Source organism: Dermacentor silvarum, chromosome 7 (assembly GCF_013339745.2).
Source record: "Dermacentor silvarum isolate Dsil-2018 chromosome 7, BIME_Dsil_1.4, whole genome shotgun sequence".
NCBI lineage: Eukaryota > Metazoa > Arthropoda > Arachnida > Ixodida > Ixodidae > Dermacentor > Dermacentor silvarum.
In genome coordinates this window covers 65,107,406-65,126,520 of record NC_051160.1, presented here as the reverse complement: position 1 = coordinate 65,126,520, position 19,115 = coordinate 65,107,406, and the positions used below count along the sequence as shown (strand labels likewise).

General features: G+C 49.8%; 1 protein-coding gene across 1 annotated transcript in view; it reads left to right on the top strand.

Annotated features, from left to right (window-relative positions):
• The window catches only part of LOC125947143 (uncharacterized), a 31,430-nt gene extending 28,615 nt beyond the window's left edge, over positions 1–2,815 (top strand). Inside the window, exons 8-9 of the mRNA XM_049671517.1 lie at positions 1,348–1,515; positions 2,810–2,815. Coding sequence (XP_049527474.1) covers positions 1,348–1,515; positions 2,810–2,815 — 174 coding nt within the window. The remainder of the gene's footprint in view (positions 1–1,347; positions 1,516–2,809) is intronic.
• Positions 2,816–19,115: the final 16,300 nt, after the last annotated feature.

Sequence of the window (19,115 nt, the reverse complement as noted above, 5' to 3'; positions counted from 1 at the left end):
GTCTCCCTTTCTTGTGTCTGTGTTTTTTGTTGCGCTAAGTTACTTGTTCAGTTATGAAAAACCCAACAATTAGCCCAACAATTAACCATTCTGGAATGTCGTGCCTAATTCGTAACCGCATATTGTGCACGCTGTCGGCAACGTTAGCTCTCATTAATACCTAATCTGCCCGGGTCGACTGCGTGTTTACAAAAGTTTGTGCACTACATCTGTTCTTAGTTGACTCACTTGTTTTATGGCGCTCGCGCATAGTATACGCGAATGCAGAATGCTGTTTCGCTCAGTCGTGAATGGCGCCCCCCTCGGAAGATATAGACAACGCGGAACAGGAGGGAAAAAAAGAAAATAAAAAAGAAAAATTAAAACGTCACAATACCATGAATACGGCGTAATCTGAAAATAAAAAAAGACCTGCACATTGTATACATACCCATGGGTTCTGTTGCAATGCATCGTTCTCAAACTGAGAAAGCTTAGCTTCGATGAACAAACATCAGGGATATCTTCTGCAAAATTTTGTTCCCTCTCTTGCTTTCTTGCTGCGTGTCGCGTTTGCGCTGGCGGTTACGCGCAGTCTGCATTTCACGGGAATCGCAAGAGTACTGTTGCTGTTGGCTATCTCGTGTGCTCAAAGCAGGGCACGTACTGCAAGGGCAAGAGCTGTAACGTAGTCTCTGCTGGCGAGAGTCAATAGAGGATGCCGAGGGCGTGATTGCTTTTGTTTTAATTTTCAGCTCTTCCCGCCGCGTACATCACTGCACGCACTCTGTTTCATGAGTAATATATATCTTAGAGACGTTTCTCATTTCTCCTGTAATTTCTCTTGTTATACAGCTTTCAAAAATACATTGCAAGCGGTGTCCGCCTTTGTAAATACTTTGTTACACACGGTCATCATCGCGTGATCTACGAATCGCGCTCGTTTCTATGCAATGTTCAACACTTGTAAGGCGCCATTTTGGAAACTGCAAACTTATAACCCCAAAAGACAAAGACCGCGAACTTGTGCGGGATATGTGAACGTCAGCTGTTCCTTAATCTCAACTTATTGTCAAGATATTGTCAGTTGGTAGAAATAGCAAAAAAAAAATCTGAAGAGTATGATGGCAATATAGGTGACAGTAACAACTTTATTATTGCAATTGCTACCTGTGTTATCGCCTACCCTTACGTGTCGTTTTATTTTGTGCCATTTCTACCAAGATGAAGCTGTACCAACTAGACCAGCAACATGTCCTACACACGATGAATAAGTAGTCCAACTTACTTTCAAAATCCGGCACCTGCACAATATCAGTCGCTAAGTTCAACCTAATAGCACTCTCTATGTCGTCCTGAAATTCGCAGGAGGCGGCATCCCACATGATCACTGCAGGATTCTCGAGGCCCTCGCTCGTCGTGGCCTTCGCTCTTCAGATGGGCGTCGTGTACTACAGCCTGGACGAGGAGTACAACCTGCCGATATTTGCCTTGTACCAGGCCTGTAGTGGCTTCGGGCTGGCGGACTACTCGCAGGCAGGCGCAATATTCTTACTGCTTCTGAAGAGAGATACACTGACGCGTTTTAATGGTGAACACGTGCACGCATTCTCCCTAAAGCAAGCAGTTCCACATGCAGAACTGTTTGCGATCGTCCGGGCCTGCATAGAACAAAATAGTGTTTTAGCTTCTGAGAGAGGTGCTGGCATATCTGTTGATAACTTTATGACTTTACTAGAATTTTATCTTTGTTCGGCTCTTGTCTCTTATGATGGTCGTGTTCACATTCAGCGCAAGGGCATTTGCATCGGTTCCTGTGTCGCGCCAGTGTTATGTAACATCTTTTTATTTGCTATTTACCGAGACTTGGCTTGTGTTTTGACGATGCAAAAGTGTAAAAGGTTTTTAGGTACGTGGACGATTTCTTGGGGATTTTAAAACCTAACCTTTCTGTAACGACCACTAATACAGTGGAAGAACTTTAGCGCTATTTAGACAACATGACAAAGGGCTTTCCTTTACGCGTGAGCTTCCTTTACATGACAAGCTGCAGGTTTTAGATTTGACTTCATTCTTGTCTGAACGACACATTTGTTGGGCGTACTGCCCCCGCTCACGCAAAGAATTTTTACTATTCGACTCGGTGCACACTAAGCTTGTAAAAAGGGCAATAGTCTTCATGTGCCTTGAGGCGTCGTTGGTGAGGTCTTGCTCTCACAAAATGCAGGAAAGCTTTAACTGCCAGGTTGCACGGCTGCGATAAGCCGGATACCCTTGTTCTATCATGGTCGCAGTTGCATAAACTCTCCTTCAAAAATTGAAGGGTAAGCGGAAAGCCAGGCTGCTAGTGGAAAAAAGGCCTCAGGATGTTCCGTACATCCATAAAGTGGCCCACAATCTAAAAAAAAAGTGGCCAGAAGGTAGAAAGTACCTATTGTTTTTTCGGCTCCACGTAAGCTTGGTGGCCTGTGCCCTCGCATCGCAGACCCACAGAAGTTGACCCGCTGTGGTAAAAGCCATACAAGGCCGTATGTGACTTGCGCGGTCTGTGTGGTGTACGAAATTCCACTTGATTGCGGCAGGGTTTATATCGGTCAGACAGGCCGTTGCATCAATGATAGAGCAAGGGAACACGAGCTGTCTATCAAGAATAAGATTAGTGCACATTTACCTATGCACTGTAATTCCTGCACATGTGAGGCAGACTTTTTCAATATGCCGCATTCTTGGCAAAAGCAACGATTGCCTGGCACGGGAGTTAATGGAGGCTTATTTCATCGCTATGAAACATGTACATCTGTGTCAGCGATACGTCTGTGGCTTTACGCAGCGCTGAACGCCAGTTTCTGCACTATATGATTGGGTACGATGCAAACTTTGAGTTATGTGCGCAAATCTACGTGCGCACAAGGCCATCTTCTATAAATTTTACCCTTGTCTGCTTTCAATAAACTAGTTGCAAGTGACACTCTTTGCTTTCCTGATCGGTTTTTTTTTTCGTCCTTGGTTGCGTCTAAACAATACGGAATAAGATGAACCAACTAGCCCAGCAACACTCCTGATACATTTCATATGTAAGTACCGGCACTGCGATTCGGGCGCCGATCTTAAGGGCGCCGACATTCGCTTTCAGCGCTAATACAAATGGTATTAGAAAATTGCAGCGCGCAACCGGACCGGGACGTGAAGGAGATAGAAGACAAGCGCTGTCTTCCGACAATCGTTTTGTTTTTTTCCCGCAAGCTTGGTTTCGGAATCAATGATCGCGAAGAAATGTTAAAAGTCATACAGCAATGATAGCAAGAACGAAGCTGCACGTCAACCGTGGGTACAGCGCAAGTGGGCGCACAACTAATCATTCAAAAAACGACACCTCTTTGCATGGAAGTGCTATACAAGGCTCACTAACAGCCCCTCATTTGCCATTAGCTGCGGCGGCGACCGTGATTTTGGTTTTGCCGGTCACCTGCGTTCCGATCCCTGTTAAAAATAGGAACGCATCCACATTTAAAACAATAGAAGGCAAAGATGATGTCGCTGCCTTTCTGCACACTTGTTGTTCTTTGGCAGTGCGTGTCTGAACACAAACTAACCCAATCCCATACCCTGTTGCTAAACCCGACCCTCTTGTGTCAAATTGATTCCAATCGAGTTCAGAAATAAAGCAAAAAATTGGCTGTAGTTTCAAATTGACGCTTTAGGCGGCAGTCCGTTCGTAGGAAACCTGCCAGTTTCCGAATAACGATGACATCTTTGGTGACATATTTTTCGGTGCTGATAATACTAGATAAAACGCCGCGCTAGTCTCTGCGTGTCCTGCTGGTACGTTAACTATAGAAGCGTGCCTATTCGTCCGTCTGCACTAACACTCTTGTCGGTTCTTACCTTACATGAATCTTCTATAAAAGCTAATCTGTAATCGTATATGCGTTTGAAGACTCGTACGGAAGACCTGTAGCGCAACGGCATGGTCGGTCGTCGTCAAGGACACCAGCCTACTTATATGCAGTATAGGACGAAAGCCTCTCCCAATGATCTCCAATTAGCCCTGCCTTGCGGCGGCTGACCAGATCTTATGCCTGCAACTTATCCAATTCTTTAGTTGGTATGGCTCGTTAGTAAGGGATTTATAAAAAAGCATGAACGAGCAGAGAACACAGAGGGCAGGACAGTGGACGCTCACACGTCCCGTGTCCACCTCACGCTGTACTTTGTTTTTGCCCGCTTTTTGAATAGTAATAAATTTTATATTAAGAGGTTCATTCATACTTAAAATTGTCTTATTGGTCAGCATTTATTCGCAAGCTTTCAGTTAAGGTATCGAACCGGAACTGAACCGGGACGTTACGATTTCTTTCGCTCCGGAGCGAAAGCGAAAGGAAAATATAACGGTTTTCGGTTCAGATTCGCTTCATCTTCTGGAACTTTCTATCCAAGCATTTGCTACCCTTGAGTCTCAACGGCGCTAACCTTAAACTTGGCGGAACCATTGTTGCGCATTTCAGCATGTCTCGTTCGTCGGGAGGCACGCATGCGTCAAATGTACTCGTGAGCGGAGGAGGCGTTCTACTCTGGCGGCGGCTGAGCGCGGCCGCGCCGGTCTTATCTTGAAAGCGATCTGCGATGCGGACAGTGTCTAGGAGCGCCGAGGGCTGATAGCTTCGTGTGCACTGTGTTCTCGCCCCTTAGTTCGCGATGAAGCGAGAGCCAGCATTTACCCGCGCTTCCTCATGCCAGCTGTTTGACAACCGACGCTCGCTCTCCAAACGAGCATATCATCGAGTGATACGTGTTTGTTTCCCTGTGCATGCTTGACACCGTGCTTGTTACTTTAGTCAGTAAGCGCATGTTTACAAGTTTACACGGCTGATAAATCTACTATCCTTACTTCGTATATCTGCCTAATAATTTGCTATCGTCATCCATGCTTCCCTTATCGGGCGAAACTGCGACGTTTTGTTCTACCATACAAGTTTCTCGCGAGTAGCGAACCAAAAAGTTATAGGTGTTATCGGCAGTGTACCATGTATATCATATTTTTATTGGTCTGCATCTTGCTCTCGTGCCTTACGTGCGTAGGCGTGCCAGGCCGATACATCTGAGCTCACGCCTGAAAAGGTAGTCATTGGGCTCACTGACGATCAGACTGTCCAGGTGTTCAACGGTACAAGAATCTTCCAGACGTACGACACACTGGATCTCATGCAACTAAAGGTAAACTTGTTCTTGCGTAATTCTCGGCTCCGACGGCGCTCGCCACAAGGAAGCAGCAACACTCCGCGAAGTTGCACCCATTCCAACTTGTCTCACCTTCTAGGCAGACGTGATGTGCGCCTCGAAATTTCGTACTTCGCAAAAGTAGGGACGTGCATCCAAAATAAACCACAACGCTACCTAGTTACTCATTTGTTCAATTTTGTCGTAGCGTTACCCGTTAACGTCAAAGGAGACTGCGATGCTCATGATACTGTATATATATATACGACACCATCATCATCATCATCATCAGCCTATATTTGATGATAATGATGATGATGTCGTATACGACATATATGAATTTAAATATTACGTGAGTGAAATTATGCGTTGTGCAGGAGGTATGTGGGTATTCTGGAGCGACAACAACACAGGCTCTGAAGAACCCGTTGACAGTTAATTAGATCATGAATCAGAAATCATTACTAGAGGCGGTGGTCCTTAACACCACCGTTGCGGACCTGAAGGAGCAGGAGCAAGTAAAGTCCCTATATAAGAAAAGTACCGCCATCCTTTGATAAACGCCGCTTCTCTCTCTCCTGTATCTCCGATTGGACGATGATAGCACGCGCTTTTCACTTCATATTTTCTTTTTTTCCGCCTCAGAGCCATGTTGAAAGTCCTCTGGGCAGCCGCAGTCGCCGGCGGCGCGGCGGCGCGCGCCCGGCCTGAAAGCTTTAACGTGGACTTTATAAGTGCGCCACCGTCGACTTGGCTTTCGCAAGCAAAAAATAAAGAAAAAAAGCAAGCGCTTTAGGAGAGGAGGCGGCGGGGGAAAGAGTAGATGGCAGTACTTTCCTTATATAGAGACTTTAGGAGCAAGAACATGACAGCGCCACGGAGCGTCGGGAACTCGGCCCGAGGTAGTGCTCTTCTGTAGCACCACAGATTTGTGTGCGACACCTGGCTTTGGCAAAACAGGAAAATAGATCTGGGTATGTCGCTCGCGATGGTAGTTCGCGTGTCATTCGTGTATTCTTGACTGAGCGTTACAAGTCGATATGCTAGCAGGCTGCGATAATCGTCCATGAAGATATTTCTTCGTAAGGGCTTCTTCTACAGACGCGCAGTGTTGCATGAATAGACGCAAAATCGCTAAGGTCAGTGGTGGTCCTTGCTGTTTCTGTCCCAAACGTGAACCCTGCTTACAAAGACTGCACCGCAGAGCGTCGAAAACTAGGTGTGAAACACTTATAACAATGCAGCGGTTACCGTACAAACCATTTGATCAGGAGAGGAGGAAAGGGCGCGCTGCGAGCGTGTTCTCTTCTCTGGCTTGTGCGAGGTGGTGCGGCGCTGCTTGAATGTGTTGCCTTCGTGCGGTATGGAACGATTTCAAGATGTTTCAGGCCGTTCTGCGAAATCATTTAGGTGATCACAAGGTCGTCGGGAAACTACTGCGTAGCCTTTACGAGCAACGAGAACTCCAGTATGCTGAAATTTCTCTTGGCTGCCAAACATGCGAAGTGGATTATCAGCCGAGGTGTGTGTACGGGTTGTGAACCTATTTGGCTGTATCGCTTTCCACTCGGGCATAGCAGCAGCGTCTGTGAATTGCCAGCGTAAATTGGAAAATCTCACAATCTGATAGTTTTGCGTGGGGACTGAAACATAAGAGTCCTCGTGTATGTAGCCAACCCAATGCAACCCCGGAACATCTAAGCGACAATCGTTATATAACATTTGCGTCAGCCACCGGCATTGTTCTCGCGCATCTCAAGCCAATGCTATGCAATGTCTACGTTAGCGTGCTATATGAGGTCGATGGCTTGGCTCAGCAGAGCGATCACTGCGGTTGGAAAACCAGGATGATACACATAAGCTTAGTGCTTCAGCATTGCCTCTTTGCCGTACAGTGATATCAAAAGGGGATCGCATAAACAGAATGCGATGGCTGTTTGTGAGAAAATAATTTCCGTACAACGGGTCTGTGCATGTATAGGTAAGACCGAACGAGACCGAACCATAAAGGTGAGTTTTCATCGCCTTGCGGTTTCTTAAGTTTGAATCACGCTTGTCTGATGGGTCAATCGGCCGATTCGATCGCCATCGTTCGAGAAATAGAAAACGGGCTGACGTCTCAATAAACCCAGCTATGGTGATACTGCATGCTCAGCCCAGGCGCTATAGAACAAATGCATATACGTATAAGCCAGCAACTCCCACTGCTTCGGACGTTCGCACAGTCCGCTACCCGGCTGATCGACGACTAGAGATGTGTTATTCATGCTGTACGTTATACTGTTTCTACTAACAAAAACCACTTTATTTGTCGAATAAACGATGTAGCCGGGCAAAATATCAACAGATAACAGTTTGAACGCGTTGTTACGTATCTACCTGAGACAGCGTGTAACTTGTACGTTCCCCACAAGGCAGCCCGTTTCGTCAGCGTCGCACAGACGGCGACAGTGGTCGACACCGACGGTGAAAGCTGACAAGCGTCCCGAATCGGGAGTGTGCACCTGGATATTGCCACGAGGCAGCGCCTTCATCAGCGTCGCCCAAACAGCGACCGCGCCCGACATCAGCCATGACGAGTTAACGGAATTAAGACGAGAGGCCAACTTCCATGAATTGCTACCGTGGGAGCGACAAAGATCTCGGTTTCCCGGAAGACCACGCTGGCAGCAAAAGACGAGCGCGAGGGTGTAACAGTAAAGGAGGAGTTGGGGTGAACACGACAACCCCTCTGATTGGCCGCACCAACGTCAGCAGATTCCCCAATCGAGTGTCCTAGGGAAGACGAAGGGATTAAAAAGGGAGACCGGTGGTGCAGTGGAAGGGGGGGTCGACGTGACCTGATACGAACGGAGACGTTGAATGTGCTCCTGATGGAGTGGGCTTCCGTACTCGGAGCCAGTGTACATAGTGTAAATTAAATCAGTTTCCTTATTTCTACTACCGGATATGCTCCTCAATGGGCTTGGTGATTTCTTGGCCCAACCGCCACCGAGAGCGGCAACAGCGTCTCAAATGAAGAGCAGAACTTATTTCGTACCAAAATGATACCCACGCTGCTACGACAATCGCGTGTGTTTCTTAACTACTCATTGCCGACAAACTATAACACAGAATTACGCAGAGAATGTCACACCAAGGGCACATACATGAAACAAATTTTTAGAAATGCGCAACTAATCTCTGAGATTGATTATATGCTACAACACGCGCGCACATATCGCGTCCGCCTCACTGGCAGCAGCAACTCCGGCCATGCACAGTTAAATCACTTCAGTACATCTCACAGAACTGTTTTCAACGTATAAGACTTCCACGTCATACTAAATAGGCCACTCGAGCCCGAAAAAAATATTCATGAGCCATTCAACTCTGTGAAAGCGGATGACCAGTTGTGACACACCCCGTGAACGAGGCGCCAACGCCGGACCAAATTCCAAGGCCGACTTATCAGCTTCCGAAAATAATCCCACGAAAGCAAGGTCAATTAGCAATGGGCCCTCTGGTGCGCCAGCGAACGCCGGTTGCTGTCCAAAGACCGAGTCAGAGCACAGAGTTGTCAAAACACCCCAAAATATATTCTTCACACAAGGCACTTACAACGTGCACACTTAGGCTAGGCACATCACAATACAATTCAGATGGCTATTAACAAAACACAGGAAAATAATTAACGACAAGCACTAAGAGTCCAGCACTAAAGAACAAAATGAATAGGAAAACTAAGTGTCCAATCGTATTTAGCCGTGCTGGTCTTGAGCCGGACGATGTCGGCGTAGCTCAAGGCAAATCTCGAAGAAGGAACTTCTTCCGGAAATGCAGACGCTCGATGAACTCGTCGACTAGCTTGCCGGGCAATCGCCTTCTTCCACATACGGTCGGCCTTCACGTTACATCTCTTCACCGGAGCGGTCCGATCCCCCTTCTGATTCCCGCACGGCGTTTTATAGTCTTCACAGGCGTTCTCAAAACCTTCTTATCGGAGTCGTTCTCCCGTAGCTCAAAAAAAGCCTGGGAATCTTTTAGTCAATTCTCGCATCTTCGACCGCCGCCGTCGGAGCGTCGTCGAGGGGGGGAGGGGGGTGACTCACCCCGATGGCGCACGCTCACGCTGTAGTAATCTCTCTCTCTCTGTCGACTCCCCGGGTGAGAAGGTTTCTCGGTGCAGGCTCTCTCACTCTCTCTATTTACCATTGCCTCGTTGATGCTTCTAGACGTCTAGACTCCGTTGGTCGCGTCGGCTGTTTGAGGCTTATGCGCTCTCCCCTCTTTTGAAGCTGCCGCGGCGCCGGCATGCTTCTCTCGCTGGCTGGCGTGACACACGGCGCGCGCTTTGATTACGCGCTCTTTTGTGACACAACCCCCCATTTTAATAATATTATGCAATAATATTAAAGAAAACTCAAAAGTAGCGTGCACAATTTAAAGGTCCACTACGCATGAGTCCGTAGGTCCATAAGTCAGTCCACCACAAATCGCACATCACTTCACTCGCGATACATCGAGTACAAACACAAGTTACACAGGTGCCCTTGGACTACACAATAACACTTCTCTCGCGTAACAAGTACATTTGTACTACACAAAAACACATATGTCGCGTAACAAGGCAAACATATGAAATAGAACATGTGCAACAAGTACACAAAACTCTGACAGTGTAGCTTATAAAAAAAGGTCCCTCTGCTCATATATGATAAACATTTGGTGCACTCAATCAAAACCCTTTGCACCATACTCTAATCGTCAACTGTTTTTTAAATTTGAATTTCCTGTCCTTCGTTTTTCGATGGTAGTGTTTTGCCTAGTTATGAGTCCCGGACGGCTTATTTTCGGAATCAGGCGTGAAAAGGGGCTGGAAAGGCCTTGCCTGAGCCTTCGCTCGAGCTCGAATGACAGCTGCCGCGTTGCTCTGGTCAGCAGTTGATGGTTTTCCGCGAGATTCTTCGATCGTCGGTGGTTCGATCTTCGGTAATTCCATCAAACGTTTCGGATTGTCTGGGGCTCGAACTTCCTCGACGTTTCCTAAGATTAAGTCGTACAGTGGGCTGTCCATACACAGAGCAGTGACATTCCCACTGTAATGTGGGGTCTCGACCTCATCCCTGGCTTCAGCAAGCTTCCGTGCCGTACCATCGACCAGGTAAACTAAACTGGTTCCACCCGTGAACTCACTGCGTTTGACCATGTGCTGCTGCCGGTATCTCGTAACACCGTGATTGGTTTTCCTGCCATTTTTTTCGGCAAGTACGGGCATTCCTTTAACGGGAAATTCTGGGCGTTGTCTCATCAGTGCATTAACGACCGGAATTCTTTTTCCGTATCGGATTTCTACAAAGTCGGCGTTTACGTCTTCTACTCGGTGTTTTGGCTGAGTATACACACAGGATTCTTGGGGAGCTTCTTTCCCTCCGTTGCGGCACGCATCGGCTTTGTTCCCTGTTCGCCCACATTTAAAACGTTTGATATCGTTGGGGCGCGTAAAATTGCTCCAATCATTGCAAGCATGGTGGCCCAGTCGGTTACAGAGATAACACCTCGGAACAGGCTTATGAAGGTTTCTCCTTTCATCAGATGCCGCTTTCTTTGCGTCCACTGGCTCCTCTTCTTTTATCTTCAAGAGATTGATGCCTCGCAGTGCTTCCGAAAATTGGTCTTCCAATTCCAACATATCTTGAAGTGATTTAGTTTTCCTTTCTTTCATATAGAGTGACAGGCTCGTGTGGCAACTGATGAGAATTCCTGCTTGATCAGAAGCTCTTTAAGCGCACCGTACTCCTGTGCAGTCTCTGAAAGTTCGGTCCACCTATCAAAATAGTGGCTTAGCCGCGCGGCAAATCGCGTGGCAGTCTTGCCATCGGCGGGCTTTCTGGTCCTAAACTTGTCTCAGAAGCCTTCTACAGTGAACCTAAATCTCTTCAGTATGCGGCTTTCACCCTTCCATAATTAGAGGCATCGATTGGCGTCAGCGCACTGTACACACTAAGTACTTCGCCACTCAAACACGTACTCAACGCAGTGGCCCATTGAACCTCTGGCCAATTCTGGTTTTTAGTAATTGTCTCAAATCTGTGCAAGTAAGCATCCAGGTCATCTTTTCTTTCATCGAATGCCACAAGCAGTTTGCTTGGGTTCAGACGGAAGCTAGCCTTTTCCCTTTCGGTGCTGTCGACTCTCGCCAGAGCGGGAGCTTCTGTGCGCCGCTGCAAACGAAGTCGTTCGAGTTCTAACTCGTGCCGTCTCTATCTTTCTCTCTCGGCTATTTCAGCTTCTCTATGCGCTCCTTCGCGTCTCTTTCTTCTTTTCGCTCAATCGCCTTTCCTCTTTTATCTGTCGCTCCTTCGCCTCTGTTTCTTCTTTGGCCCTTTCGCTAGCTTTTCTTTTTCTCTTTCTGAAGCTTCTTTTCCTTCTGGCTAACCCACTTCCGTAGTTCCGCTCCGGAAAGACCCATCTTCTCCCCAAGGGCAACTAATTTCTCCAGATTCATGATGCTCTTCAAAATCTAGCCGCGTGCAAAAAATTATCTGCCTAGATTTTAACTATCGAACTGCTCTCTGCACACAAGTTAGCAAAACGTGGTGCCACACTCAAAATTGTTTACGATGGCAATGTAAACGACCCTAGGCTCTTTCTCCCTACTATGGAAACACAGTTTGCGCCAGAAAGGTCCTTGTCGCGGACGCCAGAACTATTGTCACACACCCCGTGAACGAGGTGCCAACGCCGGACCAAATTCCAAAGCCGACTTATCAGTTTCCGAAAGTAATCCCACGAAAGCAAGGACAATTAGCAATGGTGCTCCAGCGAACGCCGGTTGCTGTCCAAAGACCGAGTCAGAGCCCAGAGTTGTCAAAACATCACAAAATATATTCTTCACACAAGGTAATTACACACATACACGTGCAAATTTAGGCTAGACTCATCACAATACAGTTCAGATGGATATTAACAAAACACAGGAAAATAATTAACGACAAGCACTAAGAGTCCAGCACGTAAAGTACAAAATGAATAGGAACACTAAGTGTCCAATCGTATTTAGCCGTGCTGGTCTTGAGCCGGACGATCTCGGCGTAGCTCAAGGCAAATCTCGAAGAAGGAACTTCTTCCGGAAATGCGGACGCTCGATCAACTCGTCGACTAGCTTGCCGGGAAATCACCTTCTTCCACGACGGTCGGCCTTCACGTTACATCTCTTCACCGGAGCGGTCCGATCCCCCTTCTTATTCCCGCATGGCGTTTTATAGCCTTCACAGGCGTTCTCAAAACCTTCTTATCGGAGTCGTTCTCCCGTGGCACGAACAAATACTGGGAATCTTCTAGTCAATTCTCGCATCTTCGACCGCCGCCATCGGAGCGTCGTCGAGGGTGGGGGGGGATGACTGACCCTGATGGCGCACGCTCACGCTTTAGTAATCTCTCTCTCTCTCTCTCTCTCTCGACTCGCTGGGTGAGGTGTCTCGGCGCGCGCGCGCTCTGTCTCTCTGTTTACCATTGCCTCGTCAATACTTCTAGAGGTCTAGACTATGTTGGTCGTGTCGGCTGTTTGAGGCGTATGCGCTTTCTCCTCTGTTGAAGCTGCCGCGGGGCCGGCGTGCTTCTCTCGCTGGCTTGAGTGGCACAAGGCACGCACTTTGATTACGCGCTCTTTTGTGACACCAGCGAAGCTGTTTAGCGCACGACAGAGATGTGACGCATAATTTTGAACATAGGTATGAACATATTGCTACACGCGTGTGGTATTTGGTTGCTTGAACGAGGTGCGCGGGCGCCATCACTCGAGAAATGAAGAGGAAGAAGGAGCTGGGCTCGCGGTGTGAATCTAACCGCTGAGCGCTGCAACCACTGTTGTAAATACAACCTGTAAATAGCTGGTGGTCTTACTGACTCGTCCTTCGCGTAACATTCTGGTGGAGGTGCGGGGTACGGGACCAACTCGGTGGCAGCGGAAGCAGATCGGTTTGTCGTCAGGTGTTCGCCATTCAGCAGGATTGCGTGGTCTGGGAGCGAAATACTAGTCATTAAAGGTGGTGGACATAGGAATCGGTGCCGAATCAGGTCGGGAGACAGAGCATGCGGTAGGGATGCCAAGGTTTGCAATTTCTTGCCGCACAACCGCTTGTATAACGGAAATAGTAGGGGCCGCTTGGTCAAAGGTACCGTCGAGGGGTCGAGGATGAAGGGGGGCCGGACTCGCCGCTTCAATCTCATGGCGAACGATACGTGTGACGTTCTCTTGAAATGGTCATGTGGCAGGAAGAGCGGAGCAAGAGGACGTGGCAGGGGTGTTTGGGAGCCGGGAAAACTGTGGGACGACGCGGCGGCTTTTGGCGACCTCGAAGCGGCGGCAATCTTTGACGATGGCTTCGACAGTAGAAACGTCGTTATAGACGAGCAAATTGAAGGCGTCGTCCGCGATGCCTTTTAGGATATAGCCCACCTTGTCAACCTCGGACATGTGCTCGTCGACTTTCCGGCAAAGTGCGAGCACTTCCTGTATGTAGGAGACATACGATTCTGTCGACGACTGGACACGGGAAGCAAGCTCGTTTTGCGCAGCCTGGTGGCGACCTGACGGGTTGCCAAATAGGTCGCGAAGCCGTAGATGGTGTCCCGTTGACAGCATTGATTGACACTGGAGCCCAAGTGTCCATAATGAGCGCTAACCTATGTCGTCGCCTCAAAAAAGTTCTTACGCCTGCCGTCACTCGAGCCGTACGCGTCGCCAATGGCGCCACTGTTGCCGTCTGTGGTATGTGCACTGCTCGCGTACGAATTGCTGGCCGCCAAGTTCCAGTCCTGTTCTCCGTGCTGATCAGTTGCCCTCTTGACCTAATCTTCGGGCTCGACTTTCTGACGACGCATTCTGCCCTGATCGACTGTTCCACCGGTACGCTGTGCCTCGAGCTTCCTCTTGTTTCCGACGTTCGCCCGAACAACCGAACACCCTATGCACTACAGCGTTTGTTCGGTTACCTCCAAAAGCCCTAACCTTCGTCGAATTGGCCTCAACGGCAACCGTGCCTGATGGCGACTATGTCGTCGCCCCTATTCGTGATGTCCTCCTGGCGCGCGACATCTCTGTGCCACACTCCGTCGTTACCCTTGCCGCTAATCGGATGTGTCTCCCCGTTGTCAATTTTGGCTTGACGAAGCAAGTGTTACGTGAAGGCATAGCGGTGGCCACGCTCTGGTCAGTGACAGACGACCACGTCACTGTTTTTGCAGCCGACGCGTCTCCAGATCCTCCTGATTACCCGCAGGATGCCTTGAACCTCGACGGCCCATTACGTCCCATGGTCGCTCCAGACCTCGCCCCTGGCCAAGCAGCCGCCCTATATCGCCTTTTGCTTTCCTATCGCGACATATTCGACACTGACAATCGCCCACTTGGTCAGACGTCCCTTGTTAAGCATCGGATAAACACTGGTGATGCTGTTCCCATTCATCGCCGACCGTATCGCGTGTCCACGGCAGATCGGCAAGTTATTCAGCCGGAAGTCAACAAGATGCTCGCCAAAGGCATTGTTGAGCCCTCGTCGAGCCCTTGGGCGTCGCCGGTCGTGCTCGTCAAAAAGAAATATCGCACGTGGCGTTTCTGTGTTGATTACCGCAACCTAAACCGAATCACTAAAAAGGACGTTTACCCGTTACCACGAATTGACGACGCTCTTGATTGTCTTCACGGTGCCAAATACTTTTCGTCCATTGACCTTCGATCTGGTTATTGGCAAATTTCCGTCGATGAGCGAGACCAAGAAAAGACCGCTTTCGTCACTCCAGATGGCCTCTACCAATTTAAGGTTATGCCGTTTGGTTTATGCAATGCCCCCGCCACGTTCGAACGGATGATGGACTGTCTGCTTCAAGGTTTCAAATGGCCAACTTGCCTTTGTTACCTCGACGACGTCCTTGTGTTTTCTCCTACGTTTGAGACGCACCTTGATCGCGTCGCAGCTATCCTTGACGTCTTCCGCAAGGCTGGGCTCCAATTAAACTCATAGAAGTGCCACTTCGGGCGCCGACAGATTACAGTGCTCGGCCATCTCGTCGATGCTTCCGGAGTACAACCCGACCCGGAGAAGGTTCGAGCAGTAACAGCTTTTCCTGTACCTCAGTCTGCCAAAGACGTCCGGAGTTTTGTGGGGCTCTGCTCTTATTTCAGACGGTTTGTGAAATATTTCGCAGCAATCGCTCGACCACTCACTGAACTTCTGAAGAAAGACGTGCCTTTTACGTGGGGTTCCCCTCAGGCTGCCGCATTTTCACGCCTTATCACGATTCTGACATATCCACCGATCTTGGCCCACTTTGACCCGTCCGCACCTACAGAGGTCCGAACCGATGCCAGTGGTTATGGGATCGGCGCAGTCTTAGCGCAACGGCAACACGGACACGACCGCGGTATAGCCTACGCTAGCCGGCTCCTGACAGCTGCAGAGCGCAACTATTCGATTACCGAGCGCGAATGTCTTGCTCTCGTCTGGGCTGTTTCGAAGTTCCGCCCATATTTATATGGCAAGCCCTTCTCAGTAATCACAGACCATCATGCGCTGTGTTGGCTTTCGTCGCTCAAGGATCCTACTGGTAGGCTCGGTCGTTGGGCTCTCCGACTACAAGAATATCCCCACACAGTGACGTACAAGTCGGGACGCCAACACCAGGACGCAGATTGCCTCTCTCGCTACCCAGTCCAAGACCTGACCTCTACGTCTGATACTGACACCGACGCCTGCGTTCTCTCCGTTTTTCCACTGGTCCATGTCGCCGACGAGCGGCGCCGTGACCCGTCCTTGCGTATCATCATTGACCGCCTGGAATCGTCACTTGCCGACAGCTCCCTTCGCTTATTCACACTTCAAGATGGCGTACTCTACCGCCACAATGTTCACCCCGACGGCCCAGCATTACTCCTTGTGTTCCCTAAACACCTTCGCTCGGCAGTTCTCCATGAACTTCACGACCTCCCCACTGCCGGTCACCTCGGTGTGTCACGTACCTACGACCGGATCCGCCGACGCTTCCTTTGGCCAGGGCTTGCTCGCTCCGTTCGAAGATACGTAGCTGCGTGTGAGAAATGCCAGCGACGCCAGACACCGTCGACGCTCCCTGCTGGGTACCTTCAACCAATTGACATTCCCGTGGAATCATTCTTTCGGGTTGGTTTAGATTTACTTGGTCATTTTCCTCTTTCTACCTCTGGGAACAGGTGGATCGCTGTGGCCACAGATTACGCCACGCGCTACGCCATCACCCGAGCGCTCCCTACAAGCTGCACCACAGATGTTGCCAATTTTCTTTCACACGACGTGATTTTCTCACATGGAGCTCCGCGACAACTTCTCACAGACCGTGGCCGGACATTCCTGTCAAAAGTTATCGCGGACATCCTGCAGTCCTGTGCCACGAGGCACAAGCTATCTACGTCATACCATCCGCAAACGAATGGCCTCATGGAGCGTCTTAATCGCACTCTCACAGACATGCTCGCGAAGTATGTGTCTTCCGACCACACTCACTGGGACCTCGCTCTACCGTTTGTCACCTCTGCGTATAATTCCTCGCGCCACGACAAAGCCGGTTATTCGCCATTTTTCCTTCTGTTCGGCCGAGAACCAGCACTGCCCCTCGACACAAGCCTCCCTGTTCACGCAGCACCCACCAGTGAATATGCACTTGACGCCGTCGCCCGCGCTGCCCACGCAAGCGAAATTGCCCGTGACCGCCTTTTTCACTCCCAAGAGAGCCAACCGCGTTTGTACGACCAGCGACACCGCGACGTGCACTTCCCGCCTGGTTCTTTGGTGCTTCTATGGTCTCCGTCGCGTCAGGTCGGCCTGTCAGAAAAACTTCTGTCTCGTTAGACAGGCCCCTACCGAGTGCTACGTGCCGTGACTCCCGTCACCTACGAGATCGCCCCTGACGCCCCATCTGCTTCCCAGTCCAGTGATATCGTGCACGTTACACGACTGAAGCAGTAGCACCCTCCTATTGATGACATTTAGACGCTCCGGGACGTCGCTTCTGCCGCCGGGGGATTATGCTACACGCGTGTGGTATTTGGTTGTTTGAACGAGGCGCGCGGGCGCCATCACTCGAGAAAAGAAGAGGAAGAAGGAGCTGGGCTCGCTGTGTGAATCTAACCGCTGAGCGCTGCAACCACTGTTGTAAATACAAACTGTAAATAGCTGGTGGTCTTACTGACTCGTCCTTCGCGGAACAATATTAACAGCGGAGCTGTTTAAGCTCTTGGTTAGACCACGTAGCGCGAACAAAAACTGTGGGCTGATCCGGAAGGCAGTGCAGAAAGGGTTCAAGCGTAATGGCACATACCCCTGTAAACTAGCGAAGCTGTTTAAGCTCGAGGATGGTCCGTTGAGAGTACGCCGCAAAACCTACGCCTGGAGATGACGTCTCCATGCGTCGCCTACCAGCGTTTCGCCCCAGCTGCGCCGACCGCGCCGAGCCTCGCCGCCACAGCTGCGTGAGCCTTGACGTCATCGCGCGCCGCATCACTTCGCTTTAGCTTTGCCGAGCCATGACGTCACCGTGCCGTGCGGAGAGGTTGCTGCGGCTGCGCAGACATGGAGCTAAGGTGTGACGTGAGTGCACCGATCCACAGGATATATAGCTCCGCGTCTCCGCGCTGAGCACATCGCCGTGAAGGTGGGGCAGCCGAAGAAGAGCGTCACTCCCGAAGCAGAGGAAGCGCCGCGCGAAAGCCGCCGGATCGCTACTCGACAGCGAGTTAGACGACTGCGGTCCGATCCCGAGTATCGCGCCGCCGAAGCGGTGGCGAGATGTTGGTGTATCGCAGAAGATCCGGAGTTACGAGCCCGCGAAACCGAGCAAAAGCGTTGGACCGCCAGATGCCTCCAGGTACTTTAATGACCGAGTGTTCCTTGATCCATGGGCTGTCGATGATTTCGGGGTGATCGTGCTCAAAACGTGGCCGAGTCTCGAAGCATAACCTCACAAAAACTCGGCCGAACCGAGGTAAGGCTAGGTGGGGTCACCAGCTTCGCTGTTTGCCCAGTTTTCGCACCACTAGCGTGAAGTGAAGCTGCCCCTAATTTTTTTATTGTCGTAATCGGTGGTCATCGTGACGATAAGTACGTACACACATTCGCGTATCACCTTTGTTAATAAATCTGTCCGTCACGTAAGACGGACATACCCCCTTAAGCAATGGCTCAGACCCCCGTAAACGCGGCCCCGTAATCGACAAAAGAGGTCAAATTCTACTCTAGAATGATGAGCGGCACGGAGCCAGCTATGGTAGAAGACGACGACGACGAACGCGGGAGCAGTCGCACGAGCGCGTGCCGAGCACGAACACGAGCGCAACCCGAGGGGCGCCAACGAGACAGCTGTGGAAGAAGACGACGCTCAAGCCAATGCTGATAATTTTCAGTACACAGGCGATTTCGCCTAGCCATATACGATTTCGCCTAGCCAGATAAAAGCGTCGCTTTAAACTATGGAGGCGAAGCAGGCGCAAGAGTTCTCCCCCCAAAAAGTATCATATCTTCATCCGCGTAGTTAAGGCTGAATAAGAGAAAACACATGCATCTTAGTCACAACAGCAAATTAAAACAAAAGTGGTAAATCTGACTTATTTTTCTGCTTTTGTCTTCCGCGTGTAGGCAAATGCGAAGCCGTCGCACGTGGAAGCTGCGATAATTTGGTATATGCTCTGAGAAACGGAAGGAGCTGTCAGACGCTGCAGGATTACTTCGCGCAGTAATACACATGCAGACCACCATCTCTGCAGCCACTGCGCTGCGTTGCGCGAACTGCCGCTAGGTGACGCATAACAAATTGTGGTGACTAACGCTTACGTGGCTCTGCTTGGAATGGGTGCTGGCGCCCACCATTCTCCATGGTTCTTTCAGTGCTTCCGCAGTTTAAACAATGAC